We start from the raw sequence: 20875 nt of genomic DNA, 5'->3' as shown, positions 1-20875 counted from the left end.
CACAATAAGGCAGTAACACCATTCTGTAGTCCTACAGTCTATTTGATCACCTACTGTGGTGATCAACTACAGCAGAGGTAACTCTGGGTCTTCCTTTCCTGTGGCGGTCCTCATGAGAGCCAGTTTCATCATAGCACCTGATGGATTTTTGTGACTGAACTTGAAGAAACTTTCAAAGTTCTTAAAATTTTCCGGATTGACAGACTTTCATGTCTTAAAGTAATGATGGACTGTCGTTTCTCTTTGCTTATTTGAGCTGTTCTTGCCATAATATGGATTTTCCACCATAATTTGCAAATAAATTCGTTAAAAATCCTACAATGTGATTTTCTGGATTTTTTTTCTCATTTTGTCTGTCATAGTTGAAGTGTACCTATGATGAAAATTACAGGCCTCTCTCATCTTTTTAAGTGGGAGAACTTGCACAATTGGTGGCTGACTAAATACTTTTTTGCCCCACTGTATATAGTGAGTTTATATTTGACCATAAGAAATGTGGATACAGCAATGTGCGTTTGACTGCATTGAGCCCAATGTCGTTCTGTCTTAAAAGGTTAGGGAACATAACAAAAAATGTGCTACTGCGTAAATACCGCATGTGTGTTTGACTCAATTAAGCCCAATGTCTTAGCTCCTAAATCTTAGAGGAGGTTTTGGAAACAAAACAAACAGTGGCATAATCACTTAACCAGGCCTCAGGATCATGGTGTGTTGGAACAATTCCTGCTGTAACAACTGAATTATTGACTCTAATAGTAACCCATAAGGCTGTTTGGCATCAATTATTGAAAACTGTATCACAACGGTGTGCTGCTGTGTAAAGGAGAACGGATAAAACAGGTATACAGATTATCACTTCAACTATACTAATCAAATCAAAGTGTATTCATAAAGCCCTTTATACATCAGCGGATTTCACAAAGTGCTTATACAGAAACCCAGCCTAAAACGCCAAACTGCAATGCAATGCAGATGTAGAAGCACGATGGCTAGGAAAAACTCCAGAAAGGCCGGAACCTAGGATGAAACCTAGGGAGGAACCAGGCTCTGAGGGGTGGAGATAAGGCTGTTTACAATGTACAGACATGCAGATCTGCTAGATGTGAATTCAAAAAGCGGGAAAATGATTTCTGCGGCTTATGCCAACTTTTGATTGTTTTTTTGCCAAACAATCACACAAGGACATAGAACATGTTAGGAGGTACAGGTCTATAAGAGAGGGTGGCTGACGGTACCTTGGGTGTACCTGGGAGTTGCCTGATTCAAAGTGGTCTTTCTGGAAACTGTCGCACTCAATGAGCTGGCCTGCCCATCTGATACACCGAGCTTTCATCCCTCTGAAGAGTGAGGACAAACAGATGGGCCCTTCTCTCTCTCCCCTTTGCTCTCTCTCTCACCCCTCCTCCCTCTCTCCCCGTTGCTCTCTTTCTCGCTTACGCTTTCGCTCCCTCTCCTTCCCTCACTCCCTCCTTCACTCCCTCCTTCACTCTATCCCTCCCTCCACATCTCTCTTTCCCCTACCCTGCTCTTTTCCTCTCCTCCTCCCTCTCTGCAGTCTGCCCTGTCGGACACCCGTCTGTTTCTGGACGGTCATCTGCTCATGACTCAGCACCTCCCTCCCAGACAGCACCTTCCTTTATTTCTGTTAGAGAGGAAGGATGAACTAGCTAGCTGACGAACACTGACACCAGAGTAACACGTTAATACAGAACTACTTATAAAATGCTTACGTATACTGAACCAAAATATAAACGCAACTAAGAAACATTTTCAACGATTTTACTGAGTTACAGTTCATATAAGGAAATCAGTCAATTGAAATAAATACATTAGGCCCTAATCTATGGATGTCACATGACTGGGAATTCAGATATGCATTTGTTGGTCACAGATACCTTAAAAAAAAGGTAGGGGCATGGATCAGAAAACCCGTCAGTATCTGATCACCATTTGCCTCATGCAGCGCGCCACATCTCCTTTGCATAGAGTTGATCAGGCTGTTGATTGTGGCCGGTGGAACGTTGTCCCACTCCTCTTCAATAGCTGTGCGAAGTTGCTGGATATTGGCGGAAACTAGAACACGGTGTCGTACACGTCAATCCAGAGCATCCCAAACATGCTCAATGGGTGACATGGAAGAACTGGGACATTTTCAGCTTCCAGGAATTGTGTAAAGATCCTTGCGTCATGGGGCTGTGTATTATCCTGCTGAAACATGAGGTGATGGCGGTGGATGACTGGCACAAATATCGACCTCAGGATAATGTCACAATATCTATGTGCATTCAAATTGCCATTGATAAAACGCAATTGTGTCCGTAGCTAATGCCTGTCCATACCAAAACTGCACATTTTAGAATGGCCTTTTATTGTCCCCAGAAAAAGGTGTAATGATCACGCTGTTTAATCAGCTTCTTGATATGCATTGGCAGCAGCTAATGGGGATCCCTAATAAATACTGTTTAATCAGTTTACCTGTCAGGTGGATGGATTATCTTAGTAAAGGAGAAATGTTCACTAACAGGGATGTAAACAAATGTGTGCAGATAATTAGAGAGAAATAAGCTTTTTGTGCGAATCTGGGATCTTTTTATTTTAGATCATGAAACATAGGACCAACACTTTACATGTTGCGTTTATATTTTTGTTCAGTGTATTTCTTATGAATGTGATATGAAATACTTATTTAGCTACATAGTGCACTTAAGTAATCATGAAATGCTTATGTACTGCTTAAGAATTTGTTATGAAGTCCTTATTTACTGTGCATTCGGAAAGTATTCAGACCCCTTGACTTTTTTCACATTGTTACGTTACAGCCTTATTATAAAATGTATTAAATACATTTTTTCCTCATTAATCTACACACAATACCCCATAATGAAAAAGTAAAAACAGGTTTTTAGAATGTTTTTGCAAATGTATTACAAATAAGAAACCTTATTTAGATAAGTATTCAGACCCTTTGCTATGAGACTCGAAATTGAGCTCAGGTGCATCCTGCTTCCATTGATCATCCTTGAGATGTTTCTACAATTTGAGTCCACTTGTGGTAAATTCAATTAATTGGACATGATTTGGAAAGGCACACACCTGTCTATAAAAGGACCCACAGTTGACAGTGCATGTCAGAGCAAAAACCAAGCCATGAGGTCGGGTTACTGTCACGCCTATTCCTGCTCCCTCCCTCCGGTGCTGGCTGTCGCCGGTCTACTAAACCCCAGTCCTGGCAACCCACATTGCGCACACCTGCTCCCCATTGTTAAGCACACCTGGACTTCCTCACCACCCTGATTACACTCCCTTCATATAGCCCTCGCCAACCTCCGTCATTAGGCAGTGTTGGTTCTGTTTTCATGTCCAGACGCTTCTCTTGTTTTGTAAATCCATGTTCGTTATTATTAAACTCAACATCTGCACCTGCTTCCTAACTCCCTTCGTCTTTGTTACAACATCAAAATGGTCACGTTTTTATAAGGGGATGATCAAGGTTTTCAAATCTTGTCAGAAAATGCACCTGTTAGAAATCAGCTTAAAGTCAGAAGTACAAGGGATATATACATACAGCCCTGAAAAAACAAGAGTCCACTGCAAAATGATCAGTTTCTCTGGTTTGACTATTTATAGGTATGTGTGTTTGGGTAAAATGAACATTCGTTTTCTATGAACTACTGACAACATTTCTTCCAAATAAAAATAGTCATTTAGAGCATTTCTTTGCAGAAAATGACAACTGGTGGAAAATAAAGATGTAGTGTTGTCAGACCTCGAATAATGCAAAGAAAATAAGTTCATATTCATTTTTAAACAACGCAATACTAATGTTTTAACTTAGGAAGAGTTCATAAATCAATATTTGGTGGAATAACCCTCCAGGGCTGGCCATGACAGGGTCTTGTCAGGGCCATGACAAAGGTATTGTCAGTAGAGCTCAGAGACAGGATTGTGTCGAGACACAGATCTGATGATCTGATGAAGGTTACCAAAAAAAGTCTGCAACATTGAAGGTCCCCAAGAACACAGTGGCCTCCATCATTCTTAAATGGAAGAAGTTTGGAACCACCAAGACTTTTCCTAGAGCTGGCCACCCGGCCAAACTGAGCAATAGGGGGAGAAGGGCCTTGGTCAGGGAGGTGACCAATAACCCGATGGTCACTCTGACAGAGCTCCAGAGTTACTCTGTGGAGACGGGAGAACCTTCCAGAAGGACAACCATCTCTGCAGCACTCCACCAATCAGGCCTTTATGGTAGAGTGGCTAGACGGAAGCCACTCCTCAGTAACAGTCACATGACAGCCCGCTTAGAGTTTGCCAAAAGACACCTAAAGACTCACAGACCATGAGAAACAAAATGATCTGGTCTGATGAAACCAAGATTGAAGTCTTTGGCCTGAATGCTAAGCATCACTTTTTGAGGAAACTTCCCTACGGTGAAGCATGGTGATGGCAGCTGGGGATGTTTTTCAGCAGCAGGGACTGGGAGACTAGTCAGGAATCGAGTGAGAGAGACACTTGATGAAAACCTGCTCCAGGGAGCTCAGGACCTCAGACTGGGGTGAAGGTTCACCTTCCAACAGGACAACGACCCTAAGCACACAGCCAAGACAACACAGGAGTGGCTTCGGGACAACTCTCCGAATGTCAGAGCCTGGACTTGAACCCGATCAAAGATCTCTGGAGAGACCTGAAAATAGCTGTGCAGCGATGCTCCCCATCCAACCTGACAGAGCTTGAGAGGATCTGCAGAGAAGAATGGGAGAAACTCCCCAAAAGTACAGGTGTGAAAAGATTGCTGCGTCACACTGCCAAAGATGCTTCAACAAAGTACTGAGTAAAGGGTCTGAATACTTATGTAAATGTAATATTTAAGTTTATTTTCAATTTGCAAAAATGACTAAAAACGTGTTTTTGCTTTGTCATTATGGGGTATCGTGTGTAGATCGATGAAGAAAAAAAACAATCTAATCCATTTTAGAATAAGGCTGTAACGTAACAAAATGTGGAATAAGTCAAGAGGTCTGAATACTTTCCGAATGCACTGTAGGTACTCTTCATGTAAAGTGTAAGGCTACCGATAAGGGTGAATGGAAGAACTTACTAGCTAGCTAACACTTTCACACTGGGTTTTGTAGCCATTTGAGAGGGAAGCTAATGCCATTTCACTCAGTGGCGTAAATTAGTATCAAAAGTAATGAATGGATACATTGCTACATTGTTGCCTGGCAAACAATGACTACCTAAAGCAGACTGCTGCACAACCTGAATGGAACGACACTGTCAAAACATGGTGTAAGTAGCTAATGTACTCACACCGCCTGGTGACACCGCTAACACACTTCTGCTCTTCTTCATCCTCGGTGGTGTCAATCAGTCAGTCTCTCTCTTCTTTCATAAACTCCTCTTCTATCCCTTCTTCACTGGGCACCTCTACCAACGCACCTGACCATGGAGAGGGAGGTAGGGAGGGAGAAAAAAAAGAAGATAATTAAGTTAGGTAATCAGACAGTAGTATCCCTTTAAGTGGTGAAGTTATCAGAAGTGGTGGGATGACTTCTGACACAAACCAAGAGCGTATAACGACAAGAGGCTACTCTTCTTCTTCTACTCTTCTAGGAATTTTACGTCACACAGCTATCATACTGCTTGAGAGTAGAGTGAACACCAGAGCATGTGGGTGATTCAGTGGAGGCTGCTGAGGGGAGGACGGCTCATAGGCTGGAATGGAGTGAATGGAATGGTTTGATGTGTCCGATATCGTTCCATTTATTCCGTTCCAACCTTTACTATGAGCCCGTCCTCTCCAATTACACAAATGCTTTTCGCAGCCTCTCTGAACAAGATCTGCCTCTTTCTGTAATACCTTTGGTAGCCCTGCTGTTTACATGACATGCTGGGTCTCTGTAGAAAATTAAGTGAAGCAGAACCATTAGAAAACAATGGGGTTAATAATGAACAAAGTAGGTTTAAGGGTGTGACAGTTAATCAAGCTACAGCAATCAATCTTGTACCGTCACACACTGTGCCTGAAGGTCTTGGCCTGTACAGTACACCCTGTCTGTAATCTTTGACCTACAGGACTTCAGCTGGGGGCTTGGAAAGTGCTCAATAATAAATCAGGAAGGGGCAATACATCTTTGTGACAGGACCAAGTCAATATCTGACACCATTATGGATTTTTTTTTAGTGACAGGGAGAATTTGCGTCATAGTGATAAAGCTGACAAAAAGTCCATATAATATGTTGGCCTGTCTGGTGCTCCAAGGCTAGTGTCGAGGTGAGTGACCTGGAAACACAACTGACAGGGGCTCTGCTAGGGGCACTGTAGGGTTTGTAGGCATTCTCAGGATAAAGCGTCTTTATAACTTAATATTTAAATGTAAAAAATGGAAGGAAAACTATTTCACTCATATTGTAATTATAGGTCATATTTAATAGAAATGTGGAAGCATGGACAGTTACTTTAAAGTGGCTATTGTAAACAATTAGGTGGTAGGATCACTGAGAGGTCAGCCCACTCACTCCCTTGTCAACTGACCCAGTTGTTAAAATGACCTTACCAGTCCAATACATTGAACTGTACTGCAGTGTCTGACATAGCGTCACTGCAATATTGCATGTTTGTGAATGTGGCCCTGAATTTCATCAGGTAGAAATGTTGGAGCGAGTACATTATTAATTTTTTTAAACAAGAAAGCAATAGGAGTGCTACTGTATCTAGGGAAATTATATATTGCGGATTTATAAGCAAATGACTGACTATGTATACCCGTTATCCATAAAATATCAAGTAGCCTCATTCTGAATCAGTTTTCTTGCCATTCAGATTCCTACATTTTCCGCCGAACATATTCCACTGTACTATGTAGTTGTCATGATGGAATTCAATAATTATTCAAAATAGCTTCGTAAGTTTCATAATTGTATGTTCATTAATGAAGGGGGCAAAAATTGCATTTTTTTCTCCTTTTCCTGAAAAGTTTCTGTTTTGGAGATGGGAGGTTTCATCTGACAGTGACGACATATTGATATACATACAGTTGGGGTCTGAAATGATTGATGAAAATGAGCAATAACGACTGTCATTGAAAAGGCGCACAACTCACCTTAAAACATTCTTAGTTTTACTGAAGCAAGGTTAAAAGATTCATGTTTTTCGGCTTTCAATGGCCTTCATCTAAACGTTCATTTCATCATTTCAGCCATTGGAGGCCGAAACGTTACTCTTTTAACCTTGCATCAATAAAACAATGCACTTTCTGGCCTCCCGAGTGGCGCAAGGCACTGCATCGCAGTTGCTAGCTGTGCCACTAGAGATCCTGGTTCCTCTGTCGCAGCCGGCTGTGACCGGGAGACCCATGGGGCAGTGCACAATTGGCCCAGCGTCGTAAGAGGGAAGGTTTGGCCGGCTGGGATGTCCTTTTCCCATTGTGCTCTAGGGACTCCTGTGGCGGGCTGGGCGCATGCACACTGACACGGTCGCCAGGTGTACGATGTTTCCTCCGACACATTGGTGCGGCTGGCTTCCGGGTTAAGTGGGCATTGTGTCAAGAAGCAGTGCGGCTTGGTTGGGTTGTGTTTCTGAGGACGCATGACTCTAGACCTCCATCTTTCCCGAGTCAGTATGGGAGTTGCAGCGATGGGACACGACTGTAACTACCAATTAGATACCACAAAATTGGGGATAAAATATATATATATATTATAAAAAACAATGCATTTTCTAATGGTGAGCGAGTGTTGCACCTTTTCCTTTCGTCAATTTAAAAAATAATATATATATTATTTAACTAGGCAAGTCAGTTAAGAACAAATTCTTATTTACAATGACGGCCTACCCCGGAACTACATTAATTTCTAATGGAACGCTGTGTTTGTCTTGCAGCATAGCGTTGCAGAGGCAGTTGCAGTGTGTTCTGTGTGGTGCATAGGATGGATGTATTGAACGTATGCATCAAACTGTATGTGTAGACGGCTTGACAGAAACGGTAGCAGAAGGTGAATATTTAACTTTTGTTGCGCACATATTCAGATGATGCTGCGTACCATTTTTTGCACAAACCACTGTAGGTCTGATCGAGGCGCAAAGCTTTGATCGCACAGAGTCATTGCGCAAAATAGTATTTATTTAATTTAATATTTATTTAACTAGGCAACTCAATGACGGCCTACACCAGCAAAATCTGGGACAATTGTGCGCCGCACTATGGGACTCCCAATCACGTCCGGTTGTGATACAGCCCGGAATCGAACCAGAGTGTCTGTAGTGACACCTCTACCACTGAGATGCAGTGAGACCGCTGCACCACTTTGGAGCCAGATAACTGTATAACATAAATAATTCAAACACTGAGGATAACCTTAAATGATAACCAATTCCCTGTCAGGGTGCTTGAGGCAAATTGCCTTTGGTGCGCTTGAGAGGCTTTCTCATTCGCAGTCACCACGAGCAGTCTCTCATGCCCATCAAACGTTGGCCAAGTTCTTCAGATATTTTCATCTGCTACATTGCCACCGCTTTTACTTAAATTTATTTCAGTCTCACTGTGTCAATTAAGACCATGCACAGAGCACGCCAACACAGCCTTCAGCGTCTCATCCAGTTAAACCACTTACAAATGTAGTCGGTAAAGGCATACCCAGATATGATTTGGCAGACACATCAAAAGCAAAACCTGTGTGAAAAGCATTACTAGACATCGGGATTTTTTTAGTATTTTATTACGATCCCCATTAGCTGTTGCAAAAGCAGCAGCTACTCTTCCTGGGTTCCACACTAAACATGAAACATAATACAGAATGACAGAATACAGAACATCATTAGACAAGAACGGCTCAAAGACAGAACTACATAAATGTTTTAAAAAGGCACACGTAGCCTACATATCAGTACATACACACAAACTATCTAGGTCAAATAGGGGAGAGGCGTTGTGCCGTGAGGTGTTGCTTTATCTGTTTTTTGAAACCAGGTTTGCTGTTTATCTGAGCAATATGAGATGGAACGAAGTTCCATCTCATAATGTCTATAAGAGACCCTTTGTAAAACAGCCGTCACAAAAAAAAAATGTATATCCATCTATAGCAGGGGTGGGCAATTTCAGTCCTCGGGGGCCTGATTGGTGTCACAGTTTTGCCCCAGCTCCAGCTAACACACCTGACTCCAATGATCACCTAATCATGATCTTCAGTTTAGAATGCAATTTGATTAATCAGCTGTGTTTTCTAGGGATGGAGAAAAAGTGGGACACCAATCAGGCCCCCGAGGACTGGAGTTGCCCACCCCTGGTCTATAGGATGAAAAGAACTCAAAACAACAGTTTTCCCATCTTTTTTTATCCTTTATTTAACTAGGCAAGTCAGTTAAGAACAAATTCTTATTTACAATGACGGCCTACCGGGGAACAGTGGATTAACTGCCTTGTTCAGGGGCAGAACGACAGATTTCTACCTTGTCAACTCAAGGATTCAACCCAGCAACCTTTCGGTTACTGGCCCAATGCTCTAACCACTAGGCTACCTGCCGCCCCATCTGGATGCTGTGATCTTGTGTCAAGGTGATGAGAAAAGGTGGGAAACGACAAAGGTTTCATGCGGGGTTCATCAACTCAGAGACCACACCCAGCTAACTGCTACAGCCTGAGGAACCATCATAACCTCAACATCAACTCAGAGACCACACCCAGCTAACTGCTACAGCCTGAGGAACCATCATAACCTCAACATCAACTCAGAGACCACACCCAGCTAACTGCTACAGCCTGAGGAACCATCATAACCTCAACATCAACTCAGAGACCACACCCAGCTAACTGCTACAGCCTGAGGAACCATCATAACCTCAACATCAACTCAGAGACCACACCCAGCTAACTGCTACAGCCTGAGGAACCATCATAACCTCAACATCAACTCAGAGACCACACCCAGCTAACTGCTACAGCCTGGGGAACCATCATAACCTCAACATCAACTCAGAGACCACACCCAGCTAACTGCTACAGCCTGAGGAACCATCATAACCTCAACATCAACTCAGAGACCACACCCAGCTAACTGCTACAGCCTGAGGAACCATCATAACCTCAACATCAACTCAGAGACCACACCCAGCTAACTGCTACAGCCTGAGGAACCATCATAACCTCAACATCAACTCAGAGACCACACCCAGCTAACTGCTACAGCCTGAGGAACCATCATAACCTCAACATCAACTCAGAGACCACACCCAGCTAACTGCTACAGCCTGAGGAATCATCATAACCTCAACATCAAGACCAGCTCTACACCGACTGCCTGTTGATGTGGAAAGGAGACCGGTTACCACGGCAACGGCACTTAAATGCACCGGGCAAAATGCACGACCACTCGCTGGGGACGTTCAAGTGGCAGGTAAGGGTTAGTGGATTATATTTTTTACCCCAGCGCATAAAATGGCTCCGCAATACCCTAAATATGGATCTGTTGTTCAGTCGGCATCAGGGCTTGACTTGGACTGAAATAGCTTCAAATCAAATCACATTTTATTTGTCACCGAATACAACGGATGTAGACCGTACAGTGAAATGCTTACTGCATTGTTGGTTAAGGGGCTCGTAAGTAAGCATTTCACTGTACGGTCTACATCCTGTATTCGGTTTCAGTCCATGAACCTATTTCAGTCCAAGTCAAGCCCTGATGTCGACTGAACAACAGATCCATATTTTATGTATTGCGGAGCCATTTTATGCGCTAAAAGAGAAATAAAAGTAACAAATAGGACAATAAATAAATAAATAAAAAGGACATGATGCCATTTCAAATTGTTGAGAGGCCTGGCTTTCTGAGGCTGATAAAGGAGAGGCCTGGCTTTCTGAGGCTGATAAAGGAGAGGCCTGGCTTTCTGAGACTGCTAAAGGAGAGGCCTGGCTTTCTGAGGCTGATAAAGGAGAGGCCTGGCTTTCTGAGACTGCTAAAGGAGAGGCCTGGCTTTCTGAGGCTGCTAAAGGAGAGGCCTGGCTTTCTGAGACTGCTAAAGGAGAGGCCTGGCTTTCTGACTGCTAAAGGAGAGGCCTGGCTTTCTGAGACTGCTAAAGGAGAGGCCTGGCTTTCTGAGGCTGATAAAGGAGAGGCCTGGCTTTCTGAGGCTGATAAAGGAGAGGCCTGGCTTTCTGAGACTGCTAAAGGAGAGGCCTGGCTTTCTGAGACTGCTAAAGGAGAGGCCTGGCTTTCTGAGACTGATAAAGGAGAGGCCTGGCTTTCTGAGACTGATAAAGGAGAGGCCTGGCTTTCTGAGGCTGATAAAGGAGAGGCCTGGCTTTCTGAGACTGCTAAAGGAGAGGCCTGGCTTTCTGAGACTGCTAAAGGAGAGGCCTGGCTTTCTGAGGCTGATAAAGGAGAGGCCTGGCTTTCTGAGACTGCTAAAGGAGAGGCCTGGCTTTCTGAGGCTGATAAAGGAGAGGCCTGGCTTTCTGAGACTGATAAAGGAGAGGCCTGGCTTTCTGAGGCTGATAAAGGAGAGGCCTGGCTTTCTGAGACTGCTAAAGGAGAGGCCTGGCTTTCTGAGACTGCTAAAGGAGAGGCCTGGCTTTCTGAGGCTGATAAAGGAGAGGCCTGGCTTTCTGAGACTGCTAAAGGAGAGGCCTGGCTTTCTGAGGCTGATAAAGGAGAGGCCTGGCTTTCTGAGACTGATAAAGGAGAGGCCTGGCTTTCTGAGACTGCTAAAGGAGAGGCCTGGCTTTCTGAGACTGCTAAAGGAGAGGCCTGGCTTTCTGAGACTGCTAAAGGAGAGGCCTGGCTTTCTGAGGCTGATAAAGGAGAGGCCTGGCTTTCTGAGGCTGATAAAGGTTGCCGTGTCTCACTACAAAGTGAGTGCTGCTAATTGTATTTGTTTCTTTATTTGATTTGCTTACTTAAGGTTGTGTTCATTTAAACCTGCACTAGGGAAACGTTTACCTCTCATGGCCACATGGTGCCATCTTTAATGTTAATGTTATTATGTTAAATGTTTATGCACACAAAAAGCGCATAGTGCTGCTAATTTTATTTGTTGTTTGTTGGTTTTCAATATAAAACTTGGTGAAATGATTTCAGTGTTTGTACTTTTTCAATATTTCCAGTACGTTTGAACAATACGTGATAACACTGATAGTACTGATAACCGTGATAATTTTGGTCACTATAATCGTGATATGAAATTTTCATACCGTTTCATCTCTACTCAACACTAGTGAGACTCATGTCGCCTACGGTAGGGCCTACAGTATTTAGAAAAATATGACGTGACTCTCTGTCAATAATTACATATAGAGGATTGGTGGATTCTAAATTAAAACCAAAAGCCGCCTCATGGGTCTCCCGGTGGCGGCCGGCACGGGTATCTGTAGCAACGCATTTTGCATTGAGATGCGCTGACTTAGACATCTGCGCCACTGGGGAGGCCCCATCCACAAAGTATCAAAACACAGAGAGGTGTTGGTAGAGGTATATCGTCCTGCAAACAGCCCATAATGGGCTATTATAATACTGTACATGGTGTCCAGGTCAGGATAACCAAAACATTTCTTTATTAAAGACTATCAGAAAGAATGTTGGTACTTCTTTATTTTGATCCAAAGCCATGAATGAGTGAGTCACTCAGCTTTATGTAGGTGCCGCTATATGACTGAGTCACTCAGGTTTATGTAGGTGCCGCTATATGACTGAGTCACTCAGGTTTATGTAGGTGCCGCTATATGACTGAGTCACTCAGCTTTATGTAGGTGCCGCTATATGACTGAGTCACTCAGGTTTATGTAGGTGTCGCTATATGACTGAGTCACTCAGGTTTATGTAGGTGCCGCTATATGACTGAGTCACTCAGCTTTATGTAGGTGCCGCTATATGACTGAGTCACTCAGGTTTATGTAGGTGCCGCTATATGACTGAGTCACTCAGGTTTATGTAGGTGCCGCTATATGACTGAGTCACTCAGGTTTATGTAGGTGCCGCTATATGACTGTGCCATCAACTTGACAATATATAACGATATTTTGGAGGTTATTTTGTTTTCAAAAAAACTAAAGTGAGCAATTGTAATCTGAATAAATGCCAAATTAATATTTAATATATATTTATTTATGTTTTTAGAGGGAGTGAAACGCTGGGCCAATTGTGCGTAGCCCTATGGGACTCCCAATCATGGTCGGATGTGATACATAATCACAATAATACTTATTGTTGTATTATTTGTTTAGTCTTTTCTGGTGGATTCAACTGAAATTGCAGCCAACCTAACTTAGAAATACATTTGACGATAGAATTCTCCCCCTACCCTCCTAGGCAAGTAGCCATAATGGCGCTGTACGACGTGACCGTGCGTGTTTGAAAGATAATTTTCCAGTATGCAACAATTTGTTTACCTTTATTAGACAACTTTGTTCCAATATTTCTGTAATTCAGTGATATTTATTCCCATAGTAATTCGTTATGGATCCATAACTAAATAAACAAACATTGGCATTTTGAAAGAGTATTTATATAATTATTTTATTAACGAAAGCATAAAGATGCCATTGGCACTAAGAACAGCGGAAACATTTCCCTAGTCAGCCCCATTATTAGTGTAATGCCTCTTAAAGTGTTGCTCTGTGCTACCCTCCCACCCCCATGGGCTAGGTCCGTCTTCTGTTCCCGGCTCTGCGGCCCATCCCGTGCCCCCTGCCCTCGTGCCTTGAACCTCGCAAGCTTTCAGTGGATACAGCTGGAGAACGGCAAGGCAATCTCTTTGTGTGCCACTCAGGTGCCATGACCAATATGACCAATATATATTGTCCTGCTAATAACAGGGTTAATAATATATCTGTGAGAATATCCAAGGGGCTTTTATATAATAATAATAATAATAATAATTGTTTTGTTTTGAAAAATAACTATATTTTGGAGATGATTTCGTTTTCAAATAACGTAAAATGCGCGAGAAAAAGGCCATTCTTGAACATGGGGTGTGACATTGTTACTCATTTGTAATTAAAGCCAGTTTGTTATTTAGAATTATTTATTTCTATTTTTAGAGAGAGAAACCAAAAAGCTACAGTCATCTCATGGTTCACCCAGTTAAGGCCGGCATGGGTATTGAACCAGCATCTGTAGCAACACAGCTTGCACTGCTATGCAGTGTCTTAGACTGCTATGCAGTGTCTTAGACCGCTGCGTCACTCAGGCACTGTACAATGTGACCTGTTGGGAGTAGGCTACAGTACTACAGTAAGAGCAAAATAATCCTAACAAAAGAAAATTAGTGTAACAACAGTTTTAGTAAGTAATACTGAAGTCGTGCACAATTATCCGTTTCTATGTAGGTTTATGTCGCCCATTCATTGTCAGTTAGAGACACAGTAGGACCCAAAAACATAATCAGTGCTCTAACTCCCCCTTGTGGTGGTCTGGAGCAATGAAGTGGTGACGCAGGGTACCGTACTAAACCACAAATGACCTCTAAATCCCGCAGCATAATCGCAAAACTTTTAGTGGAGCAACCACTGTATATTCAATGTGCGGCACAAAATTGAGGCTATGATTAAGAAGTTGGAGCTCTTCTCTGTCTGCATTAACAAGGACAACACACAGGTCTTTCCATCATTGTATGATATTTTGTGTGCAAATGAACTCAAGCTTACGGACAGGGTCAAATGTGATAGAGCGAAGCACCTGAGTGAGTTGGGTGCGCAATTACACAGGTACTTTCCCAAAATGGACGACACAAACAACTGAATTCGTTATGCTTTCATGCCCTGCCTCCAGTCCACTTACCGATATCTGAACAAGAGAGCCTCATCGAAATTGCAACAAGCAGTTCTGTGAAAATTGAATTCAATCAGAAGCCACTGCCAGATTTCTGGATTGGGCTGTGCTCAGAGTATCCTGACTTGGCAAATCACACTGTTAAGACACTGATGCCCTTTGCAACCACGTGCCTATGTGAGAGTGGATTCTCAGCCCTCCCTAGCATGAACACTAAATACAGACACAGACTGTCTGTGGAAAATGATTTAAGACAGACTCTCTCCAATACAACCCAACATTGCAGAGTTATGTGCATCCTTTCAAGCACACCCTTCTCATTAACCTGTGGTAAGTTATTCACAATTCACGATGAACAAATAAGGTTTTATATGTAAGATGGTTAAATAAAGAGCAAAATTATTGATTATTATTATTTGTGCCCTGGTCCTATAAGAGCTCTGTCACTTTCCACAAGCTGGGTTGAGACAAAAACTCACATTTATTAAACATAAGAATGAGTGTATCGTATAGTGTGTGAGTGGCAGTCTTACAATGATGGCAAAAAAAAAAACATTTGAGAGTGCGCTGACCCTGGTGCTAGAGAGGGTACAGCTGGAGGTTGAATGTTTGAAGGGGTACTGGACTATACCAAGTTTGGGAACCACTGATCTAGGCTAACTGCAGTCAAATGCCGCCTCCGTGTTGATTAGCACACAAGCCACACACTAAATGATGGGGTACACACAGAGGACGAATTTTCAAAAAGTTAACAAGGGGGGTGGTATTAGTTGTGTAGGGGTGGTGGTGGGCGGTTCTGTTAACGTGGTTTTTTTAGTCAACAAGGGGGATGCCATACACCCCCAATCTCCACTCAAATCCCCTGGGTCATAAATAACCATTTGAGACCTGCTATGAATTCACATGAACTAACATTGGGATATCCGTTGCCGTACACCAGAGGGGCTAGGTTTCAGAGCTCAGTCAGACAATACGAATATCAGATGAGACCTCAATCATAATGTTTACAGTAAAGAGAAAACATCCTCTGTCTCACAAGACATAAGTGTACAAAGGAAGACTGTGTAGAGGGTGATGCAATGCCCAACACACACTCCAGGTCATTGGACACCCAGTCATCCATACAAAGATTGTTTTTGTGAAACCAAAACAAAGGAGTTTAAAGACGTCATGTGTTCAATTGCGTTAACATTACGTTCAAATACCATGTGAAGAACAGTGATTGCATTCAAGGCTATCTTGGCACAATCATTAATATTAATTCACTTATTTTTTAGGGTATATGAAACATCTTTATCTGTCCTTGAGGAAAAGGCGCCGTCTGCACGATTTAAAAAAAGAAAACAGGTCAAGAATTGATGGATGCTGCAGATATACAGACAGATTAAATGGAAATCAAACCAAAGAAGAACCATCTTCCATTGCTGCATGGGGTACTAAACTAGAATGGGCTTGGCCATATTCAGGGATTAGTAGCAGATTATCATTGAGTATAGATCTGTGCCCATTAAGACATTAAATGGCTATAGTTCCAGCTATCCATTAATTATCTATGTCGTAAAGGAGCATTCGCCAAAACTGAAAAAATATAGCAAGCTAAAGACCTCCTTTTGCAAGTGTAAAGAAAACGGTAGACAGAAACATACTAGCTATGTTAGCCTACTGGACTGACAGAGAGCTACTCTCTTAAGTTCTTGTTGGGGCGAGTGACTCTTTGAACTTACAAAGGCTAGCCCCAAGTCTTTATATATATTTTTCTTGTGCTTTATGCTATTTGTCTCATGACTCCTGCGTGCTTTGTTGACTATGAACTTGCTTGTTTACCCAACCGTGGGACAGACTGTTTGTTCCCACACTCAGGACTCTAGACTATTGGTTACACAGACTCTTGGCCTCCCATCCTATTCTAACCACCTCTCGCCAGCTTTGTATTCATGTTATCTGATGAAATTGCTGTAAAATATGATCTTGTTGCCATCTGATGCACATTAAAATGTCATAAAAAATCTCTCCCTGACCTCTATATATACACACCTAGTGCCTTTGGAAAGGATTCAGACTGCTGAACTTTTCCCACGTTTTGTTACGTTACAGCCTTATTAAAACATGTATGAAATAGTCCCCCCCCCCCCATCAATCTACACACAATACACCATAATGACTAAGCAATAGGGTTGAAAAGGGTCGCAAACTTTCCCGGAAATTTCCGGAAATTTTTCATGGGAAGTTAAACCCGGGAATTTTGCTTAAATTCATCAAAAAAGTTAGCTTATAACAGCAAACCTTTTTTTGTGGGATACACAGGAGGCAATTCTAGGTCTTGTGGCATATTTTGGTTAAACTATTCCTAATTCAATAGAATTGCAACCCTCTACATGCATAGTGCATTCTTCCATCACATGTACAGCTGATTCTCAAGATCTTGCACACTAATGAGATGCTGTTGAGCCCACACTACTACACTGTCTGAGCCAAGGACTACATGCTTTCTGGTAGGTTTTGATTACAATACTGGGTGGGGTGAATATATTTTATATAACATACATGATTTTTTTGTTAACTAGTAAATAGGAGCCTACAGCAAAGTGTGTTTAAATCATTTCTAACTTGTTAACAATTTCTGCTAGTTAGTTTTTGCTACCATGTGGGTTTTTGCTTGCATGTTTCATTTAAAAACATTTATCTTACAAAGGAGTTGTTTAATCTAACTGCTTAACTATTTATCTGTACCTGGAATTGTATTTGGGTTTTTTACAACAAAAAAATCTAATCTTTACAGGAAAATTCCACGGGCACTATCTGATGTGTGGAGACATTTCACTGGAGCTACTGTAGAAGGAAAAGCTGTGAACATTTGCAAATACTGTGCCAAATCATATGTGAAGAATGCAACAAAGATGCAGAATCATCTGGCCAAGTGCAGAAAGTTCCCTCAGTGCTCACAACAAGAAACTTCTGACAAAAGTCCCTCTACTTCTATTCGAGGTGAAAATGATGAATCAGACACCTTATCGATAGCAACAGCTCATGGTCCTCCTGGAATCAGAAGTTTTTTTGACTCAATGGAGGAATGTAGTCAGAGAAATGCTGATGAAGGTCTTGCTCGAGCTGTGTATGCAACTGGTTCACCTCTGATGCTCACTGGCAATGAGTTTTGGTAGAGATTTCTGAATGTTCTTCCCCAAGCATACACCCCTCCAACCAGAAATGCTTTATCTACTCATTTGCTGGATGCAAAGTTCAACATAGTTCAAGTGAAGGTCAAGCAAATCCTAGAGAGAGCAGACTGTATTGCAATCATCTCTAATGGGTGGTCGAATGTTCGTGGGCAAGGAATAATTAACTACATCATCTCCACTCCTCAACCAGTATTCTACAAGAGCACAGACACAAGGGACAACAGGCACACCGGTCTCTACATTGCAGATGAGCTGAAGGCAGTCATCAATGACCTTGGACCACAGAAGGTATATTTGCACTGGTGACAGACAATTCTGCGAACATGAAGGCTGCTTGGTCTAAAGTGGAGGAGTCCTACCCTCACATCACACCCATTGGCTGTGCTGCTCATGCACTGAGTCTGCTCCTCAAGGACATCATGGCACTGAAAACAATGGATACACTCTACAAGAGAGCCAAGGAAATGGTTAGGTATGTGAAGGGTCATCAAGTTATAGCAGCCATCTACCTCACCAAGCAAAGTGAGAAGAATAAGAGCACCACATTGAAGCTGCCCAGCAACACCCGTTGGGGTGGTGTTGTCATCATGTTTGACAGTCTCCTGGAGGGGAAAGAGTCTCTCCAAGAAATGGCCATATCACAGACTGCCGATATGGACAGCCCAAATCAAGAGGATCCTCCTGAATGATGTATTTTGGGAGAGAGTGGTAAGCAGCCTGAAACCTATATCAGTAGCCATTGCACGGATTGAGGGAGACAATGTCATCCGGTTTGATGTTCAGACTCTGCTTGCAGATGTAAGAGAAGAAATCCGCACTCCCCTGCCCACTTCACTGTAGCTCCAAGCAGAGGAAACTGCAGTTCTGAAATACATCAAAAAGCGTGAAGACTTCTGCCTGAAGCCCATACACGCCGCAGCATACATGTTGCCAGTATGCTGGCAAGAGCATCCTGTCTGGTGTAGAGATCAACAAGGCCTATGGTGTCGTCACTACCGTGTCTCGCCACCTTGGCCTGGATGAGGGCAAGGTTCTTGGCAGTCTAGCGAAGTACACTTCCAAGCAAGGGCTTTGGGATGGAGATGCAATATGGCAGTCGTACCAACATATCTCATCAGCCACCTGGTGGAAGGGACTTTGTGGATCTGAGGCTCTTTCCCCTGTTGCCTCCATCCTCCTCCAAATCCCACCAACATCAGCCGCCTCAGAGCACAACTGGTCCTTGTTTGGGAACACACACACCAAAGCACTCGACAGGCTGACCAATACAAGGGTTGAACAATTGGTGCCCATCCGGGCAAATTTGAGGCTTTTTGAGCCTGACAACAAGCCATCCTCAACAAGGTTGGAAAGTGACAGTGAAGATGAGGCCTCAGAGTCTGATGTTCAAGAAGTGGACATTGAGGAGGTCCAGGGATAAGACATGGAAGCCAGAGAGGAAGACAACCAAAGCTTTAGTTTCTAGACTATCATTTTACAGATGTATGTTGAAAACGTTTTTGGGAGATGCGATGGATCATTGGGGATCATTCAATATTCCCTTTCTTTTGTTGTTCAGTGAAATCATCCCATGTGAAGAGTCAACTCATTTAATTAAAGTTCAATTCATAAATGTTTTATTTATTTTTTCTATTGGAAGGATTTAATCATTTGCAATTATGTCTACTTATGATAAGGTAAAAGGTTTATGTTTCTGTCTCCATATGATATGGTATATATATATCCAATGCAAAAAAACATCTACATTTAAATGGTATTAATATTAAATTTGCATATATTCCCGTTAATTCCCATATATTCCCGTTAATTCCCATGGAAAGTTTCCACCTCTGAATATTCCCCAAAATGTGCAACCCTACAAAGCAAAAACAGGTTTTTAGATTTTTTTTCAAATGTTTTAAAATAAAAAACAGAAATATCACATTTACATAAGTATCAAATCAAATTATATTTGTCACACCTGCCGAATACAACAGATGTACACCTTACAGTGAAATGCTTAATTACAAGCCCTTAACCAACAATGCAGTTAAGAAAATATTTACTAAATAAACTAAAGTAAAAAAAATATTTTTTAAATTGTTTAGCTTTACTCAGCACTTTGTTAAAGCACCGATGGCAGCAACTAGAGCCTCGAGTCTTCTTGGGTATAAAGCTTGGCACACCTGTATTTGGGGAGTTTCTCCCATTTTTCTCTGCAGATCCTCAACAAGCTCTGTCAGGTTGGATTGGGAGCGTAGCTGCACAGCTATTTTCAGTTCTGTCCAAAGATGTTAAATCGGGTTCAAGTCCGGGCTCTGGCTGGGCCACTCAAGGACATTCAGAGCCTTGTCCCGAAGCCACTCCTGCGTTGTCTTGGCTGTGTGCTTAGGGTCATTGTTCTGTTGGAAGGTGAACCTTCGCCCCAGTCTGAGGACCTGAACGCTCTGGAGGAGGTTTTCATCAAGGATCTCTCTGTACTTTGCTCTGTTGATTTTACCTCAATCTATACTAGTCTCCCAGTCCCTGCTGTTGAAACACATCCCCACAACATGATGCTGCCACCACTATGCTTCACCGTAGTGATGGTGTCAGGTTTCGTCCAGATGTAACGTTTGGCATTCAGGCCAACGAGTTCAATCTGGGCTTCATCAGACCAGAAATTCTTGTTTCTCATGGTGTGAGAGTCTTTAGGTGCCTTTTGGCAAACTCCAAGCGGGCTGTCATGTGCCTTTTACTGAGGAGTGGCTTCCGTCTAGCCACTCTACCATAAAGGCCTGATTGGTAGAGTGCTGCAGAGATGGTTGTCCTTCTGCAAGGTTATCCCATCTCCACAGGGGAACTCTGGAACTCTGTCAGAGTGACCATCGGATTCTTGGTCACCTCCCTGACCAAGGCCCTTCTCCCCCGATTGTTCAGTTTGTCCCGGCGGCCAGCTAGAGTCATGGTTGTTCCAA

The 20875-nt window shown here is 42.6% G+C and overlaps 1 protein-coding gene across 3 annotated transcripts in view; it reads right to left on the bottom strand.

The window, feature by feature from the left end:
- Window positions 1-20875, bottom strand: part of LOC139560487 (3',5'-cyclic-AMP phosphodiesterase 4B-like) — a 91083-nt gene that overhangs the window by 62632 nt on the left and 7576 nt on the right. For all 3 annotated transcript variants that reach the window (XM_071377312.1, XM_071377314.1, XM_071377315.1), the window contains exon 2: window positions 5311-5439. In XM_071377312.1, coding sequence (XP_071233413.1) covers window positions 5311-5352 — 42 coding nt within the window. In that variant the 5' untranslated portion in view covers window positions 5353-5439. The remainder of the gene's footprint in view (window positions 1-5310; window positions 5440-20875) is intronic.

The sequence above is a fragment of the Salvelinus alpinus genome, chromosome 30 (genome assembly GCF_045679555.1).
Source record: "Salvelinus alpinus chromosome 30, SLU_Salpinus.1, whole genome shotgun sequence".
In the NCBI taxonomy this organism is placed as follows: Eukaryota; Metazoa; Chordata; class Actinopteri; order Salmoniformes; family Salmonidae; genus Salvelinus; species Salvelinus alpinus.
The sequence above is the reverse complement of the archived record's forward strand: the minus strand, read 5'-3'. Positions and strand labels throughout refer to the sequence as shown.